At 33.1% G+C, this 18640-nt stretch overlaps 2 protein-coding genes and 1 long non-coding RNA gene across 4 annotated transcripts in view; 1 reads left to right on the top strand and 2 right to left on the bottom strand.

Annotated features, from left to right (window-relative positions):
- Positions 1-7740, bottom strand: part of LOC132736028 (sorting nexin-13-like) — a 50394-nt gene extending 42654 nt beyond the window's left edge. For both annotated transcript variants that reach the window (XM_060723083.1, XM_060723073.1), the window contains exons 1-4: positions 7581-7740; positions 1708-1814; positions 1240-1336; positions 322-411 (exon numbers count right to left, since the gene is read on the bottom strand). In XM_060723083.1, the coding sequence (XP_060579066.1) occupies positions 322-411; positions 1240-1336; positions 1708-1814 (294 nt within the window). In that variant the 5' untranslated portion in view covers positions 7581-7740. The remainder of the gene's footprint in view (positions 1-321; positions 412-1239; positions 1337-1707; positions 1815-7580) is intronic.
- Positions 5189-5725, top strand: LOC132735975 (uncharacterized). Its single transcript, XR_009626522.1, has 2 exons — positions 5189-5543; positions 5655-5725. It is a non-coding gene; the product is annotated as an uncharacterized LOC132735975 (long non-coding RNA).
- Positions 7741-14341: 6601 nt separating the features above from the next.
- Positions 14342-17690, bottom strand: LOC132735968 (helix-loop-helix protein 13-like). Its single transcript, XM_060723012.1, has 2 exons — positions 16995-17690; positions 14342-14854 (listed from the first exon to the last, which is right to left on the bottom strand). The coding sequence occupies exons 1-2, from the start codon at positions 17491-17493 to the stop codon at positions 14763-14765; spliced, it is 591 nt and encodes a 196-aa protein (XP_060578995.1). The 5' UTR covers positions 17494-17690; the 3' UTR covers positions 14342-14762.
- Positions 17691-18640: the final 950 nt, after the last annotated feature.

Raw genomic sequence — 18640 nt, 5'->3', positions numbered from 1 at the left:
GACGTATTCATAAGTCAAATTTGAGTTGAATGTGTAATACCGTTGGGGAGATATCGAACAGAAACTGAAAATTTCATCAAAGGGCATAACTCAAAAATCATCGGCCATGACCAAATTTGAACTTGACCTGTATTTCATTATGATATATGTAGGCAACCATTACTGAACATAAACTGATGATGCTGGAATGACGGAACAGGGTAACACTATATGCCACGGCCATTTTATGGCGGGGGCATAAAAAGCATGGCCTAGCATTTTACTGGTGACATGGACATGGTCAACATGCCATGAGCAGAGAAATGATAAAATGTAACTTACAGACTGTAACACTTCATCTATCACACTAGAACCTGTGATCCTTTTGTCCATCTTTTTAATCTTAAATGAACCCTCCATTTTTTGTTTCACCTGCAAAAAAAAGAACAAAACAACATGTTTCAACTTTGTTTGTTTGTTTGTTTCATTTTACGCCTTTTCCCAACAGTATTTCAGTCATATAGGCGGGTAGTTTCCTAACCAACGTTCCTGGAGCGTTACACATGTTTCAACTTAAAAGTTCTGTTTATGAATAACACTGAATGAACAGTAACCTAAATTTATTCACCAAGACATTTATTTAGCCATAGCAAGGCATTTGCTCATTCATATCTGCATTGTAACATTTATTTATTACTTATCACAAGTTAAATACAGTAATACCATTACATTTTGCCATTATTGTGTTCAATTTGATATTTTCCTATGCAAAACAATCAATAATTATTCAATTTTTAAACAGAGTGGGGGAGACTTTTTATAATTTAAGTAGTTTTATATATGTTTTCTTCAACATATTTCATTATCAAATAATGTGTCAATCACCATTATAATAGTCAATCCCTTGAAATGTATCAACAATTCAACTCAACTTGACAGCAAAAAACATGAGCATAATGTCACTTTATAAAGAGCTTTTCACAGTTATTTTATGCAAGAAAGGGGGCATCACTTTGTAAAATAATAGCTCAAGAGTCGTGGAACCTGTGCCCATCATGTTAGATAATCATAGAGAATGATTGTAAGAAGTTTGACATCAATCCTTTCAGTAGTTTTGGAAATACAAACTTCCACACAACAACATAATCAAATTGTGATGGCAATGTCAATGCCGACATTGGTGCCTGGGTGATGACAACAGCTCTACCTTTTCTTCGAATAGTCAAACTACAAATAAGATAAGGCATAATTATACTCTACCTTAAGAATTCCTGGGGAATATAGTAGCATATTCTTTAATTCTTTCAACTTTTCCATTGATTCTTCCATACCGTAATAGTAGGCTACTGCCAGAGCACTGAAAATACAACATGACGATGATGTAACACTTAAAATAATAGTAGGCACATTGAACAAACATTCACTCACTATAAATTCAATTACAAAATCTACTTGCAAGCAAATATACTTTTTACACAATTAAAACCACATAATTACCCTGTTTTAATCTCTCTTACCAATAACTTTTGGTTTATTACATCATCAGCCTAAACCTTTCAATTCTTGTTGAACAGTTAATTAGGCTGCCATTAGAGGTTTGAATGACCCGATGATATATACAAATTAACACAATATCCTATCATATAAAGAGCAATACTGATTACATCTCACCTATAAAATCAAATAATCACCTTGAATTAAATCAATTAACTGTACATGTACACTTACCCTATAATTGACAGAATGACATAAAAGATGAGGGATATGCCATACACGCCAAATGTTGCTAGATACAACAACACTGCTAGAATAAACCAACCTTGTCTCCCCATCATCTGAAATCATATAATCTAAACATCAGCAACTTGTTCATCAAATATCTCCACTGCATGATTCAATAAAAAAAAGTTGTCAAAAGGTATCTACTTGTATTGCTGAAAGAAACGTGTTAGATGTTAACAGAAAACCATAAGTACAGTATTGAATGTGGAAATAAATGTCAATGATAATGAAAAGATACTAAGTAAGTGCAAGTTTAATAATTATAGACAAGGAACATAATTTTTTTATCATTTCCTGAACTTGTTTCAGAACTAAACTGGTGTGAATGAAGTTTACATAACATTTAAAACTGCAATTTTTTCTGATATATACAGAAAATACCTTTATCTTTGTTTAAGAAATTTATAAATTTTATCTTGATATCATAGTTTTTGTTCATGCAATATGAGTAGAGATCAGCCAAATCTCTAAATATTTCTAAAAACATGGTCTTGATCAATAGAGTATAGATAAAGATATATGTATGCAATGAGGGCCGAGCAATGACATCTTCAAGATTAAGCCATGTTAAATATTTTGTTTGATACGAACATCTTAATATATAACATTGAATGTCAACTTGGGTAGAATCAAAGCACTGGAAGGGCAAAGGAGTTGCTACCCTTGTATAACTAATACTTTAGAGGTATATAATGAAAATTGTGTAAAAGTGTCATACAGGGAAGTCAAAGGCCGGGACTGCAGAGCGAGCCGGACTTTGGCTTGCCAATCTATAGACTACACATGTATATTTAAAAGAAAATCAAATAAAAAACAAAGAATATATAGAATTCTACACCTATCAATGAAATTTTCAGTGTCAGTTCTAGTCGCTGCCATTTTCAATGTATCTCAATGATAATAGTTGGGGTATTCTGATAACAATCACAACTTTTCGGATTATTATAATAATCGTCCAAGATTCTGAGTAAAAATGGGATCAGTGCATAAAACACTGAATGACACCTTTAAAATGGAAAAATGAACGATTTTTTTAACCGACTTCCCTGTTCATAATTTCTTAATATTAAGGGGAAGTCAAAGAACGGACCCGCTAGCTTTGGCTTGCCAGGCTATAGACTACATGTCAAAAGAAAATCAAATAAAAAAAACTAGAAATGTGTCCATAGGACACGGGTGCCCCCACCGCGCCACTGTTCTGTCAACTCTTTTACTAAGTCAAGGGAAATTACTTTACAAATACTGGATAAATCCACAAACAAAACCCCAGGTGCAAATCTAAAATATGCTGAGCAACCTGCCTATAAGGTTAAATGACTATGTCAAATCCTTTTTGAGAAACTTGCGACACAAGTTGAAAATTGCAAAAATTTTCTAAGTGAAGGGCAATAACTCTAAAAATACTAAATAAATCCAGAAGAAAATACCTGGTGCACAACTGCACATGCTAATCAATAATCCTGTAAAGTTACATGACTCTAGGTCAAATACTTTTTGAGTTACCTGCGACACATGTTGAAAATTGCAAAATTTTACTAAGTCATGGGCAATAACTCTGAAAATACTAAAAATATCCAGTCGAAAATACCCAGGTGCACAACTACACATGCTGATCAATATTCCTGTAAAGTTTCATGACTCTAGGTCAAATACTTTTTGAGTTACGTGCGACACAAAAGTGAACGGACGGACGGACAAGGGTAAATCTAAATGCCCGCCACTAACGTGGGGGCACAAAAAACAATTAAAATTATATAGCATTCTGTACTTATCAAGGAAATTTTCAGTGTCAATTCTAGTCAGGTGTTGTCATTTACGATGTAACTCAATGATAATGGGCAGGGTATTCTGATAACGTAACAAATCTCAACTTTTCGGATACATAATACGCGGAAAGTCCGAGCGGGGCCAAAGGCCCCGCGAGGGCTGTAGCGCTCTTAGATAACATGTATGACGCATATCAATTCAAATGAAATCAAATTAAAAGTAAATGAAAATTTCAAAAAAATATAATTATATCCTATACCTAATGAGCTGTGAAAAAATCCTAAGTTAACTGGGCGCCGCCATTTGAAAGCCTTTTGAGCTAAATTTTAATGAGCGTCTACATAATTTAGACTATTGCTAGCGTCTGCTAAATAACACTTCCGGTGAGAGAATGGTGTGCAAAATCAGAAAGTAAACATGCATTTCATTGATAAGAATTATAGTAACGATTATAAATATTTATTACATGCTTTTCGGTGGTTTATAGAAATATATCAGTGATATAAAACTGGTAATTTCACTGTTTGAATCAGTGAAATTACCACTTTGATAATTTCACTGTTTTGAATTTAAGCCCCTTACGTCGTTTCCGTGAAATACCAGCGTGCACAGTACTGGGTACCAACTTAATGACGTGATGTCGTAAATGACGTCACGTTGTATTATTATTTGGCGCACTTTTCATTCACTATTAGGTTTAATGTCTTTTTAAAACATTTCTTTGCATATAATAAAAAGAAAATTTGTTTAGTTTTGTGTAAGATCGAAATATATTTCACCTTGTGAACACCAAAAGTTCATATTTCACACGTGGCTTCGCCACTCGTGAAATATACCTTTTGGTGATCACTCGGTGAAATAAATTCCGATCTTACACTGAACTAAACAAATATCCTCTATAAAAATGTACTTTAACATGTCCTTTTTGATAAATTAGCACATTAAAATAACGTTAAAACAACTGTGATTAGAGATTAACAAAAGTGGCGGACGGGATTTTCCAAACGCCAACGCGTGCGCAGTGGTCTCCCTTTACGTTCGGAGATTTTCGGAATATTCCGCGCGCTCCGACAATAGGTTGAACACCACCAATTTATTTATTTTGTTTACAGTACAAAATACCTGCAAGATAGATCTGTTATGTTATGCTCAAATCATAGTTCATAACAGGGATAAAAACTAACCATTTAAGCTTGGTGGCCACCTGGACCACTGACTGTAAAATTTTAGTGGCCCAGTAAATATTTTAGTGGACCAACAATTTATGAACGGAAACAGGGCAAGCGCTGGCAATTTTTTTTTTGATCCAATTTTTTTGCAGCGAAAATTGTGTGCCTGTATTTTATTTTCAAATAAGGCAATATGGTACAGAGAAATTATTTAGAAAAACATTAACAGTTTTAAACTATATACATGTATATCCAATTTTATCTTGGTAACTACATTTTTATCACATTAACACAACAAACTTATATAATTTACAGTCAATAATTATAAAAGCTTGCAGCTCAGTAGCTATAACATTTGCCACGTTAAGTTGGGCAGCAAAGATTCCATAAAATCTAAATCAGTGGCATGACAGTGACAGCAGAAACACAATCCAATGTGCTGCTTCAGCTTGCTTGGTTAATGACAAAGATTTGTCTTGAAGACTATCTGTATCTGAAATAATAAAGAAGAAACATATTTGAAAGTAAGAAGAATGAAGAAAATAATATTGAAAATTCTAAACTAAAGATAATTCAGGAATAAAATCATGTGTACTACTCACTTCTGTCATTTTAAGTGTGCAGTAATCAGTATAAGTTACCTAAAGGAATTTTGTATGCTTCTTAACTGAATCTTTCTTTAATATTTCACAGTCATAAGTCATTTGAAAATGAATACTTCTTCAAGAGCTTTAGGGGTTACAAAACTTATATTTGATTTTAAGCCAAATTAAGGCCAATCTTTTTTCCAGGAATTCCCTTTGAAGCTTCAAATGTCAAATAAATTCCTTGTAAAGGCATTATTAGGTCTAGTCCAATATATTAGACGTTACAGGCTTGTTTATAGTTTTTGTCGGTCAAGCCTGCCCAGAAGTAAAAATATCTCAAAGCGATGTCATATTTATAGGACTATATTAGGTCAGAATTAAATGGCAATCAACCCCCCTCCCCCCAAAAAATAAAATAAAATTAATAACACAAATAAAAAACATTACTCTTAACTAATAATTCCTTTGATCTGTTTATCAACAACAATAAGAACTGAATGCAAACTTACCGTGAACAGGTCAAGTTGTCAACTGCAGAACATAATTTGTCGCTTTTTCATACCCAAAATTCTGATTTGATTAGCGATAATCTTTGGTAATCTTGAGATGCTGCTAGTTGTTGTTTCATATTAAATATTAAGACCCAATTATCCAGTGCATGCGACAATTAGTGTCATATTTATCAGCTGATGTTAACAAACGGTGAGGTCAGTGTATTAGACTGTGTTACTGTTCATATCGATATTTCATTGGGAAGGGAAGTTACAAATATAAACCAGTCAATGACCCACAAAAAAGTAGACTGTGTCGCTGTGTTTTGAGATAAGAAGCGGTAAAGCGGAAATTGTAAATGGAAAACCAAAAGTGTACTTTTCCATTCTTAAAATAGCAAATGCTAAATTTAGACTGGATATTCCAAAAGTCATACTTTTTATCGTGACTTTCTTGAGCCAATTTAATAATTTTGGAGCCAATTTGCTCATTGGTTTCATTGAATTTTCTAATGGCAGATATAAATTTAATCTACAGTCGTTCTTTTATAGTCATAATCTACAGCCGTTTTTTTTAAGTCGCCGACTGGACGACTATTTTGAAATTTTTGGTAGTCCAGTTACAAATTTAGTCGCCGTGGGCGACTGGGCGACCGCTAATTTTCAGCCCTGCATAAGAACTTTCCGCGCCATAGGTAGCACCTAATTTCATATTAATCATCTAGTGTTCTGAGTGAAAACAGAAGCGGTGCATGAAATACCGAATGACACCCTTTAAAACAGAAAAAGGAAAGGATTTTTAACAACTTCCCTGTTCATAGGATTTGCCTAATTACTTATGTAACCGGGGATAAATGATAGAAGACTTGCTTCTATTTCATCATTTTATTGTCGGACATACAAAAACGAGCCTACAAACAAAATACAAAGGAATTACAAATAATTGATTTACAAAATAATAAAATTACACATTTCATCCAATTCATCAATGGAAAAGAATAAATATGACATTAAAAATATATAAATTCTTACCAGGATCAGCATACAAGAACTTTCCATAAATGATGTTCAAGTTAACTAATAAGTAACTATTACTATCAACAACTATACTGTAAACTAAAAGTATGTTATCAGTTACTCGTATAATGTGGAACTGGCGAAGGGAAATATTTTACTTAAGCAAGAAAATGTTTCGCAGGGATTTTAGGGTCATGCACGTGAAATATTAGTGAACACATTCATACAACCTTTCAACTTACAGTGACCTCTCATATGAAACAGACTATACAAAAGTTTTTAAACAATACCACAGTTAGGCAAACAAACGACAACACAACAGTTAGGCGAATACCAACCAAATACAACATAACACGCCGGATGCAATATACCAGTGATAAACAGAAAACGATACACAGGTTACACTTATTATTGTTGTTATGACATGAATACTAAATGTGGAATTGACGGGGTGGGGGTGTAACTGGGACTGGGGGGAGGGGTTGTAGCAGTAAGGAATTACATCAGATCAAAGTGTCTTATCCCTGTGCAAAAAATTGGTTGTAAAAATCATTTATTCATATTTTCAAATAAAGATATTCTCAAACAAGGATTTAAGGTCACGGCATAATGTTAGAAATGATACAATTTACTTATTCATGATATGAACAATGAAGGAAGGTGTATTACGGTGACGTTTGTTACTTTATATCCAGTGTCAATTGAAAAAAATTTGTTAAAAACTTTTATCAAAATTCACTAAGCATAGGTCTGTTCAAACTTTCAAAACCGCCTGTTGTAAATTTTACCTCCTCTGTTGTTGGTTCGGGCTTATCATTTCAAATTGACAACTTCATTATAGCACGAAAATGGGAAAAAAATCAGGTTGGTTTTATTAATTTTCACAACACAGCCATATTGGAAGGTTGCAATTTATTCTCCAATTAAAACATGTTTAACATTTGTAACGATTGTTTTCATTGGATAAGGTATTCTAACTGTGCAACATTTTTTTCAATAAGTCGTGTAAAATATATCAAAAATTTAGATTGAACAACACTAAATAATTTCCCATATCTCTGTACTAATAAGGGGAGATCACTGCATTCCCAGAAAGCCGTGGCGAACCTTATCGGAAGTTTGACGTTAAGGGCCGAGAAATGCCTTGTTATAAGATGGCCATTGTAGTGTTGTTAGTATTTAGAGATTAGCTCCACCTACATGATTAAATATGCACACTATGATAACTCTCTCTCTCTAGATTATATATGCAATATAGCAAGACCTCTGTTAATATTTTTGTAAATAAATATTAGAACTTTGATATTGAGTTTTCAAAACAGTACATTAGAAGACGGGAATTGGGAGTGAAAATTGTTTTTAGGTTTCTCGAAGAAATAGATATGTAACAATGTAAATTATACTTAAATAAAATGTAAGGAAGGTGATTTTTCTCCTGCATCTTTCCGATAGTACACGATGGATTTTAGCAAGAAAGTGGCATACCAACCTAACATCAGAGTGCGTGACTGTTGCACTTTTTCATATTCCTTCATGCCTGGAACCTAAAATTCTAGCTCATGTACAGACTCAGTCAAACCGAGTCTGCAATGTTCATGTAATTTTGTTGTTTAGTGCTATTGATAGAGATTACCTTTTTTTTCCTGATTTTCAATAGAACATATTTTAGTTTAAAAAATGAAAAACTGTTCAACAGAGGCCTAGACATGTCACCAAATTTAATTAGTGTATGTAGACCTATTTAGTAGATCATTCAGTTCCAACAAAATGTATCACATTTATGTGATTATTATAATATTCCTGTCACACGAAGTACGTTCTAAATTCAACTAGTGGCCTAATGAGGTTAAACTGTTGGGGGGTGTCGTTTCTAGCTTCTTCATTCCTTTCACAATCAAGAGTAACTCGGTTTTATTATGTTCTAAGTACGTCGTTATTCGGTCTACGTTTAATACAATAAGTATAGGTTATATCGGTTATATACAGAGTTTTAAGAAAGTGAACGCATTGAAGCGAGAAAATTAGTTCTTAAAACTCTGTATATAACTATATCCGACTTACAATCCGACTTACAGTTAGCCCCGCCTATTCAAATTGAGTGCATAATGTAATTGGCGGAGTCCATTAAATCTACTCATTTAACATATAAATTTAATACATACAGTTGAGTTACAACACTGTATGGTAAATATTTTGGCATTTAAACAAAATAGAGCGATTTCATTGGCAGACAAACTTTGGCGAACTATGCAAGAATGTATGTTGTAGTGCTAACTCCCTTGTGACCACTCTGTCACATTACTACACATAACATTAAGTAGCGCATAACATTTGACCCTTTTAATGCCAGAAGTTTTATCATAAAAGCAAGGAAATTAATGTATACTTTTACAGAGAAAGTTGAATAAAGATAAGATAAAAAAACAAATATTGTGTTACAACCTAAAATGAACATACATGTAGGTATTTGTAAAGCAGTTATATAATGGCTATGTTGCTATGGAAAGTGTATGCAAAATAAACAACTGTTAAATAAAATTGATATAGGAACATCGACTATTTTTTCTGAATTGATTTTAAATTTTATTCTTAATATAATATTTATTCAAATATGATATGGCTGCATGTGTAATATTGAATATGTTAATTCTGAATCTAATTTTTGCTGCAGGTGATTATAATAATACATGTATTTTTATCACGTTGACAATATTAATGTCAGAAACACTGCCATTTATTGTGAAAGATTTGTGATGAGCAGGTGTACAATTACTGATAAATCAATCAGTTTTTGTATGGATTTTATTTTTAAGTTCTTGATTGAAACATGTTTCTGTGGATTCATTGTTAATATATACTAAAAGATGACAGGTAATGTTTTTTTAAATCCTTCTGGCCAAATTCCCTGCCATTTCTCCATAAAAGAACGTTAAAATCCCAAAGTTTTAAACAAAACACCTTTTCCATCATCATAGCCATAATACAGCTACTTTAAGCACGTGTTTAATGTTTAAAATACGAGAAGCGTTACAAAATAATGAGCACGCATGCGCATTATGTAAATAAATCGGCTGAATGATTTAACGTATAAATTTAATACATACAGTTGAGTTATAGCACTGTATGGAAAATACTTCGGCAACATTTAAACAAAATAGAGCGATTTCATTGGCAGACAAACTTTGGCGAACTGTAAAGCAACATTAAAATTTCAGTACAAGTTTGCAACACATTTTTATCAAGTGCTTAACGTTCAAAAACAGGTTTCGAGAACGTTTTTGCGTTTATTAGCCGTAACGTTATTACATTTGCAATACAATCAACCAAGTAAGAAAAAAATACAGGTCGTTTTCCCACTGGCTAACAATTGCGCAGAACCATTTAAAATCTAGCGGCTTTGAACATGTTGAATATTAAATTTAACATTTTGAAGCAGATCGAGTGCGGATGCAATGTGATGGTAGAGGATCAAAACAGACGGAGAAGACGAAGAATGTGTTTGAGAAGGACCAGCTTGTCTTACCTCTTCCTTTTACAAAAATCGTAAATTGTGTGAACGGTCGAACTAGAATGAGGACTGGCAGAAAAATACCGGCAAGCCATTGCATGATTATAATGACGATCTGAACGCTCTAGATGCCTGATGAGGTCAAAGTGTTTAAACTGTCTGTGAACATGGTTGTCATGTTACGAAATAGTTCGTGCGGTACTCTATGTGTAAGGATCGGCGTCGACCAAGTAACACAACGGAATTAAAGTGACAGCAGACAGCCTTATGGACTTCAGGCGGGATAAAGACGGGATAGACGTATCACTAACGGTTAAGAACTAATTTCGAGCGCGGTGTAGCTATTTTCAAGCGGACAGTCGGGCATACCTCCTGATCGGGAAACAAGGGAATTCCCTTCAAGGCTTCCCGATCAGGCAGCAAACGTCAAAATCCTTCCCGATCGGAAAGTTTTTTGGCCTTTTTTACGTAGTTCAGGAAAATGGCCGGTCTGTAATAGTTTTCAATCCACTTCAATATGAATATCATACTTAAGTGCAGAAAAGATACATCTAAAATCCTACCGAGTCATTTTCTTTTAAAATGTCTAAAATGAAAATGATCTGAAAGTGAGTTTAAGTGAAGTTTTACGATTTTACTGAGAAGTAGCTGCTTCTCGTTTTAGAAACAATGTTTCCTGACCAGGTATCTAGCAAAATATTCACCATTAAATGTTTCCCGTTTGAGAAGTTTTTTCTTTATGTTAGCGCGTTCTATTATGTTGATTGAGATTTCTTGGGACAAAACCAACAAATAAAGTTATCTGTGCAACAAATCAACAGAGTCATGGTGTGAATGTTTTGAATTCTGGTGTTTCTTGCATTTCAGATGCAAATGATAGCATCATAGGTGGTGTCTTCTCAAATTTTGTAAAAAACGAATATTCAAATATATTCGGACATGGAAAACAAATAATCGAAAATCAATTTCCTTATTCGTTCCCGGCCCTAGTTAACTTATTTTTATTATGTCCCACTTCGAAGAAGAGCGGGTATATTGATTTGCTAATGTCAGTCCATCGGTAGACCGCAGTTATTTATCTTAAAAACCATTTATCACAGAGTCTTCCTATTTCACATACTAATTGGTCATAACTATAGGAGATGACACCTATTGGTTTTAGGGTCACTATTTCAAAGGTCAAGGTCACAGGGATCTTAAATGTCAAATTGGTTTCCGCTCATTCTCTTGAAAACTATTTCTCACAAAAAAAATCCGAAATAATATCATTTTCAACAGTACAATGTATATTTCGGGACGGTAGATTTTCTTAACATTTTGTCTTCTTCATCAATACTGAACTTAATGAAAGTGTATATATTAATAAATTATGTTGCTTCTTTTCTTTCCAAGTAATAATAATTCAAGTACAATGTAATAATAATTTAGATGTCTATTACTTTACAATCACGTATGTATATAGTATATGCTTAATGTGGGTCACTGTATGGCGGTTAATGAGTACCTACATGTACAGTAACCTGAGAAATAATAAAAGGGTAGCCCTTAACTTAGAAGGCCTGTTGGTGCCAGCAAAAGGTCTGTCATTCAAGCCGTTTATCAGTGCTAGGGGTTCATCTATTGTTTGTTTGTATTTGAGTTTATTTATACTCGTCACCGGTTGCCCATATGTTAGTCATTTTAGATTTTGGAGGATAGTGCAATATACAGAAAGATGCCCCAGTTGCATAGGCTTCTTCTGGTTCTTTAGCGTGCCAAGTTTTTAAGCACTAACACACGGGTCCTCGATTTAAAGTCTCATCCGAAAGACTGATTAGTAATTTTTGTTGGAATCGAACCCACAATGTCAAGTTTACAAGTCTCGGGCTCTTACCGATTGAGCTATGCAGGGTGGTCACGCACCCTAGCATACCATTCGGAAAACCACAGTGAAACCATTCGCATTATATATCACACAGGACCAATAGCGTTGTTTCGATGTTCAATGTTTATTATTCACACATTATGTAGCCAATCACGAACACGTTTTTAATAGGGAATTGTAATACGCTGTTATGTTCAGTAATATAGATCTTGGATTGGCTAACTTTCTCCAATCAGGAAATTTTTCATAGAAATTTCGATATATTTAGTGTCTCAATTTCTTCTCCAAATACAGGCTGTTTTGCTTGTAAGACTTTTTTTAATTATAAGCTTCTATGTAACATAAGATCAAGACTATATGATATGCGTGCGCATGTCAGCACAACCTCCTTTAGTACGATCGAATTATACAACATTTAATAATGTAAATTCCTCTTTAATCGCACCATTTTCTCAAATGTTCGTATTGACTAAACAGAAGTGAACAGAAAGAGAGAAAAAACTTGAGCATTTAAACATAAATGCCGTTTGCATGTGATGGAAGGGTTAAATCGTCGTGCTTGAAATCTAAACTATTCACCAAAAATGCATTATTACTCTACAAAACACCGGTAATGACATTACAAATTGATAATGAAGAAAACCGGTTTATTTAGTATCTTCTCTTGTTAAGTGTTTTGTGTTTTGACCACGGTTTCATAAATTTTAAATTGAAATAATAAATATGAAATATTGTTCACAAGTTAATTAAAACATTAATATTATATCTGTGACTATTCTGATTATTTCATTCTTTATCATGCATTCTACTTGGTTTTCTCTTTCTGATCTTGTTTAGTTTCTTTATTTTTATTTATTTCTTCTGTCATATAATTATTATATCTCGGAACAGATTATCAAGCAAATGACAATAACAATTATTGTATTGTATTGTATTGTATTGTATTGACAATAACAATACATTGTACATGTACTTCATCAAGCACTACCGCAATCCGTAACAGTTTAGATACATTTGTTGTTCGGCACATACATATAGTTAGAATTTGTGAAAAGTTTAGAATTTTTAGAAATTTTAAATGTTTTGTCAGATATCAGAGAATACGAGGGTTGTCCAAAAATTCATGCACTGCAGTTATTGTCGTGAGAGTTATTGATAGAAAAACATGAATTATATATCACCTGAAGGGGAAATCTGTCTCAGATAAGAAAACAAAAGAAAAAGCCGAGTAACTGGAATGTCATGAAAACAAATCTCCATACAGTTACCTTGGTAACGTAATTGCGGCGCACGACAAAAACTAGGGTTAGTTCATGACTTTGATGCATCATAGTTTTCTTTAAACACTTCTTGACATCAATAGAAAAAATGACGTCATTTGCCTGATTATAACCGCCGTAACAAACATTTCTGTGTGGTCGTTAATATTGTAATAACGTGAAAATTTTAGCCGCTAAACGTCTGGAAATACGGACGATCATTAAATTTTGGGCAAGTATTGGAAATACACCGACAGATACCTACAAAGAATTTAAAAGGGCAAGGGTGACAAGTTCATTGTAACGAAGGCTGGTTTTTGAATGAAACAAATGCTCTGTAGAGGGGCGAGAGGAGGTAGATGATGACAACCAGTAATTCCGGCGCATGTGACGAGGGTTGTCCAATATACTCATGCACTGATGAAATATGTTACATGTACGTTACATAAGATAAAAAACAACAATTAAAATGATTTGCATTAATCATTCCTCTATTGACAGTTAAACAAATTATGACATGAAAAGCAAATGCCACTTTACAAGCGACAAAATAATTAATATAACCATAGTAATGAACTAACCCTTTTTTGTCGTGCGCCGGTATTACGTTACTAAGGTAACTTAATGACCATTCTTTTACACGACACGCCGGTTACACGGCTTTTTCTAATGTTTTCTTATTTGAGATAGATTTTCCCTTCAAATGATATATAATTCATGTTTTTTCATTAAAAACTCTCACGGCAATAATTGCAGTGCACGAATTTTTTGGACAACCCTCGTATGTCCGTGGGGATTTAGAAAAATGGGGATACAGATTTTTGGAATAGTTGTTGGTGGGGAAGGAAAATAAACAGTAAGACAAAATAAAAACTTTAATAACTTTAATAACATTTACTATTCATTTGCAGTTTGTAATAAGGGTGCCATTGAATTGATATTGTTTTATCAAGGTTTTCCTAGTATATTATTTCATATATTAAAATGAAATTTTATACCATAAAGTATAGTACTTTTATTCTGTTTATCTTGAAGACGATCCTTTAGTAAATTAAATACCGAAATGTCTCTTTATGCAATATTCGTTCAATTTCTTCCTCATTGAAAATTTGGCTATACCTGGAATGTAAATCATCCTGGCACTACTAATATACATTCCAATATGATCATCATCCGGCAACGTAGTTTGCAGCATTAATACAGAGCACGATACATTCTTGGTAGTAACAATGTTTTAGCCCCTTGTGTAATAACATAACATATAACATAACATAACCCTTCAACAAGTGTCATTACGTATTACATATATAATAAATATAGATAAACAAAAATAAATCTATTATTCCTGCCCAGCATGAGACACATTTAACACGGGTTTCCGACGGACGCCGAGGTTCTCCCATTTCACCCATGACAATCTTGCAGTCAGATCTGAAATAAATACGAATATTTCATATATTCAGCATAAAACATGTTATTAGAATTTTTATAAAACCATATCTTCCCATTGTAAAGCTAAGTTTAGTGGGGAAATGTGGCAAAATATTTGCACATTTGAAATAAAAATTTGAAAATTGTATTGGTTTACACACTGGTTTACTATTTGTTGAATTTGAAAATCATCAGAAATGTGTTTACATGTACAGATTGGAACGGTGGAAAGTTGTTGCAAAACTTCATTTTTTAATGCTTTTTGTCCATTTACGTGACGATGAATATCTATGTCGACCACCTTGTCTACTATATGAAGAATCATCAATGTTCTATACTGCCTGTACCGAACTTAATGTCTACATGGTCTAATGGAGTCGGCTGGAATAATGTTTGATAAAATATTCCAGGAATCGAAAGCAAAACGCATTTACAAAAATTGAACTTTTACTTTTCATCCCTCTGCTATTTACACGCAAAACAAAATTCTGATATGTCGCATATATTGAAAACTAGTATGCTAATATTTTACAAATATACACCTGTTTTCGTGTAAGCAAGTGTACATTTTTATTCTGCAACTCATTTTCTCATTAAACGCAATTTTATTTTAAGAGAAATAAATATCCCCAAAAATGACAAAGGCATATGCGGCTTATGACAGTACAAAACTGTACTTGTATTTATCCAACACAATATTTAACTTAGCATTTCGCTAGCTTCAATAACAAATTTTGATGCTATTGAAACTAGTCTTAATTGTTGCCAATGTGGGCAATTTGGGAAAATAGCGCCTAAATAATAGTTTCCGATATAAATGTTAAATACTATTTTTTTTAAATAAATAAATAAATAAATTAAATAAATAAATAAATAATGATATGAAACGCCTATGTAACTTCAACAATTTCTTTCTAAATGTTCGTTTGTACTTAAATTCATATGTTTATATAATACATGCCTATAGAACATATAATGTATTTATTACATATAATATACTTAAAAATATTTTATTTTTATATTTCCTCTGAATAAAAGTTTTTGTTGCAGTGTATTTTCAGTATTTTCATATGTGCCCTGTCGGACTACTTTCTTTTAAGGGGAATTATTTTCAATCGTAAGGCCATATAAGAGGAAGAAGTATATAAGAAACAGAAAATCTAAGTTTTTTCCTATAAATACAGGATTTATTTTATCTCTTTTTTTCATTACCCCACTGCCCGAAATTTACGGGTTCGTGGTAAAAAATTTAATAATAAAAAAAATTTTAAAAAATTTAATTTTTAATTTAAATAAAAAAAAAAAATAACAAAATTTAATTTAAATATATGTGGGAAAAAAAAGGTTTTACGATTATTTTTGTATGTTCGAATTTAATCTTATAAATAAAACAATGATTTAAAGTAGATATATGTCAATATGAGTTGTACATTTACATTAACCTTTCTAAATGAGAATTTTACACAAAAGGAAAATAAAAAACAAAACAAACACGATCTCAAAGTCATGTTCCTGTCGAAGATTAATGCCAGATTTTTAATATTAATTGTTTTAAAGAAAATGTTTCGTATGTATGGATAGATGTAAAAATTGTGTAAGCTTTACTTACTTTACTTAGAAAAAAACTGCATAAAAAGCGTAGAGATTGTGCCTATTGTGAGGTTCAAATTCCAAAGAGGATATATGTTGACTGTGTTAAATATTTAAATTATATTAAAGGTGCATTATTCCTCAGAAATTTGTATTTTTTAATTCATTAGAAATATCAAACATTTGTTCAACAATGCTTTAATAAATGATTTAGAGCATTTAAGATGGTAAACAACTTAAAGAAGTAGGACTAAATCGCAAAGGTAGCAAATTGTTAACAAAATAGTACATGTATTTTGACTTCCATACAAATTACTTATTCACTATAATTATACCGAGTGTCAAGACATCAAAAGTGGAAAAAAGGTTCATGCATATGGCAAACCAAGATTTTTCGGAACTGAAATAAGATATCAAAAATGAAAAAATGTTTTTAAGAAATAAAATAATAGCATTTCTGAAGCATAACTGACCTTTAAGAAACATATTCCCGCGAGCCTGTAAGAAAAATTTCACAAACAAACATGAGATTTTTTTTAAAGAATCTTACCGCTCGTGTTCCACGTCGTTTTTACGTCGGCTTTCACGCAGTGTTCCACGTATTCTACCGGGTCAATTTTAGACGCAAGCATGTCACGAAGCAGGGCAATGTATGATATAGCCAAACGTAAAGTGTCTATTTTTGACAGTCTTTTCTCGTACGGGAAAGTTGGAACATGAAGCCTGAGCTCTTCAAACCCGGAATTTATGCTCATCATGCGTTTTCTTTCTCGTACATTTGCCGCACACCTCACGGGCCGCATTCCACCGTAATACTCATGGTGTTGGAAAAACTCTTTCCCCTCCTCCTCGGTCGGGCTGCGCTCCGCCGGCAACGCGTAGGCACACGACGGATATTCGCTCGGCGGAGAACTGTTGTTATGGCGATACAAGTTTTCTTCTTGTGTCATTTGACCTAGCGTTATGTACGTTGCACGTTCAGCGTCTTCAAGTTCATTTTCAAAACTTCTGCAATAGTTTAAAAAGTCGGTAGACACGTTTTGTGCCATTTTAAAATTTTAAATGTAGATGACTTCCAAATTCCAAAGGCTGTCCTTTTCAACAATCATTCATTATTAAGAAATTTCAGGAATAACTTGATTTATTTCTTTTTATACACGAAATGCTACATATTTAAATATTCGTTTAAATATATTTTGACCGTGCGCGAAAGCAACTCATTAACTGCCGTCCAAAGAATAAAAATTCTTTTTCAGAACTGCATTTTATATACTTACCCTAGAGTAAAGTTTTAGATGGACCTGCCAGAATCATATGGTAACCAATTACAGTTTAGATCCCGTTATAACATCTTCTTACGCGCGACTTCAGACACAAGTGTCGTCTGCGAATGACTTGCCAATCGAAGTCTATTTCAACAACGCGGCAGGGATGCTGAGAGTTCTCCACGTATTCAAAATACAATCAATTAATACGATAAATTGCCCGTTAAACCCACTTGGAGAATACTGCTACCCGCTGTCGACAATATTTTGCCCAAAATGGTATCATTATTGAATTTCACACCCGAAACAAACAAGTGTATTCGAAGGTATTTAGTACAAGGGATTTGCTGCTCTAGTTGACATGTCGCGTGGCTGGCGCGTGCAATATCGGAATTCTCTGACAGATACCTTCGGCCAGCTTTGTGGCGTAGTTAGCCTTCAGACCTTAACATTTCTGAATTCTGAGTTTAAAGAAATTTCTGATATGCTAAAATACTTCAAATATTTAAAGATTTCCTCCAAGACTTCCTTGAAGACAAGTTTAATGATGCACGACGTTCTTTCAGTTTCAAGTTTACAAAGCCTGTGTAATTTGTATTAAGAAACGATTTAAGGTTTATTTCAAGAGTCTTTTTCAATTTGCCTTTTGGGAAAAAATGCTTTCAAATTAATCTGGGATGAATTCCATGTTTCAGTTTGTATAATGACATAGTTTGTCGTACTTTTTGTTGGAATTGCAACATTTTCTATGTCTGTTCATTAGCTGCATGATGTTAGGCATTTCCTGAAGGAAGGTTTATTTAAATGATCAATTAAATTTGTGAATTCAAATGAGAACAATGCTCTGGGAATGAGATTTGGAATGTGACAATAACCTGATTAAAATATCTCCAGACCGGGTCGCGCATTACTAAAATCTATGAGTATGACT

Source organism: Ruditapes philippinarum, unplaced genomic scaffold (assembly GCF_026571515.1).
Source record: "Ruditapes philippinarum isolate M1 unplaced genomic scaffold, ASM2657151v2 ctg854_1_1_1_1, whole genome shotgun sequence".
NCBI lineage: Eukaryota > Metazoa > Mollusca > Bivalvia > Venerida > Veneridae > Ruditapes > Ruditapes philippinarum.
The sequence above is the reverse complement of the archived record's forward strand: the minus strand, read 5'-3'. Positions and strand labels throughout refer to the sequence as shown.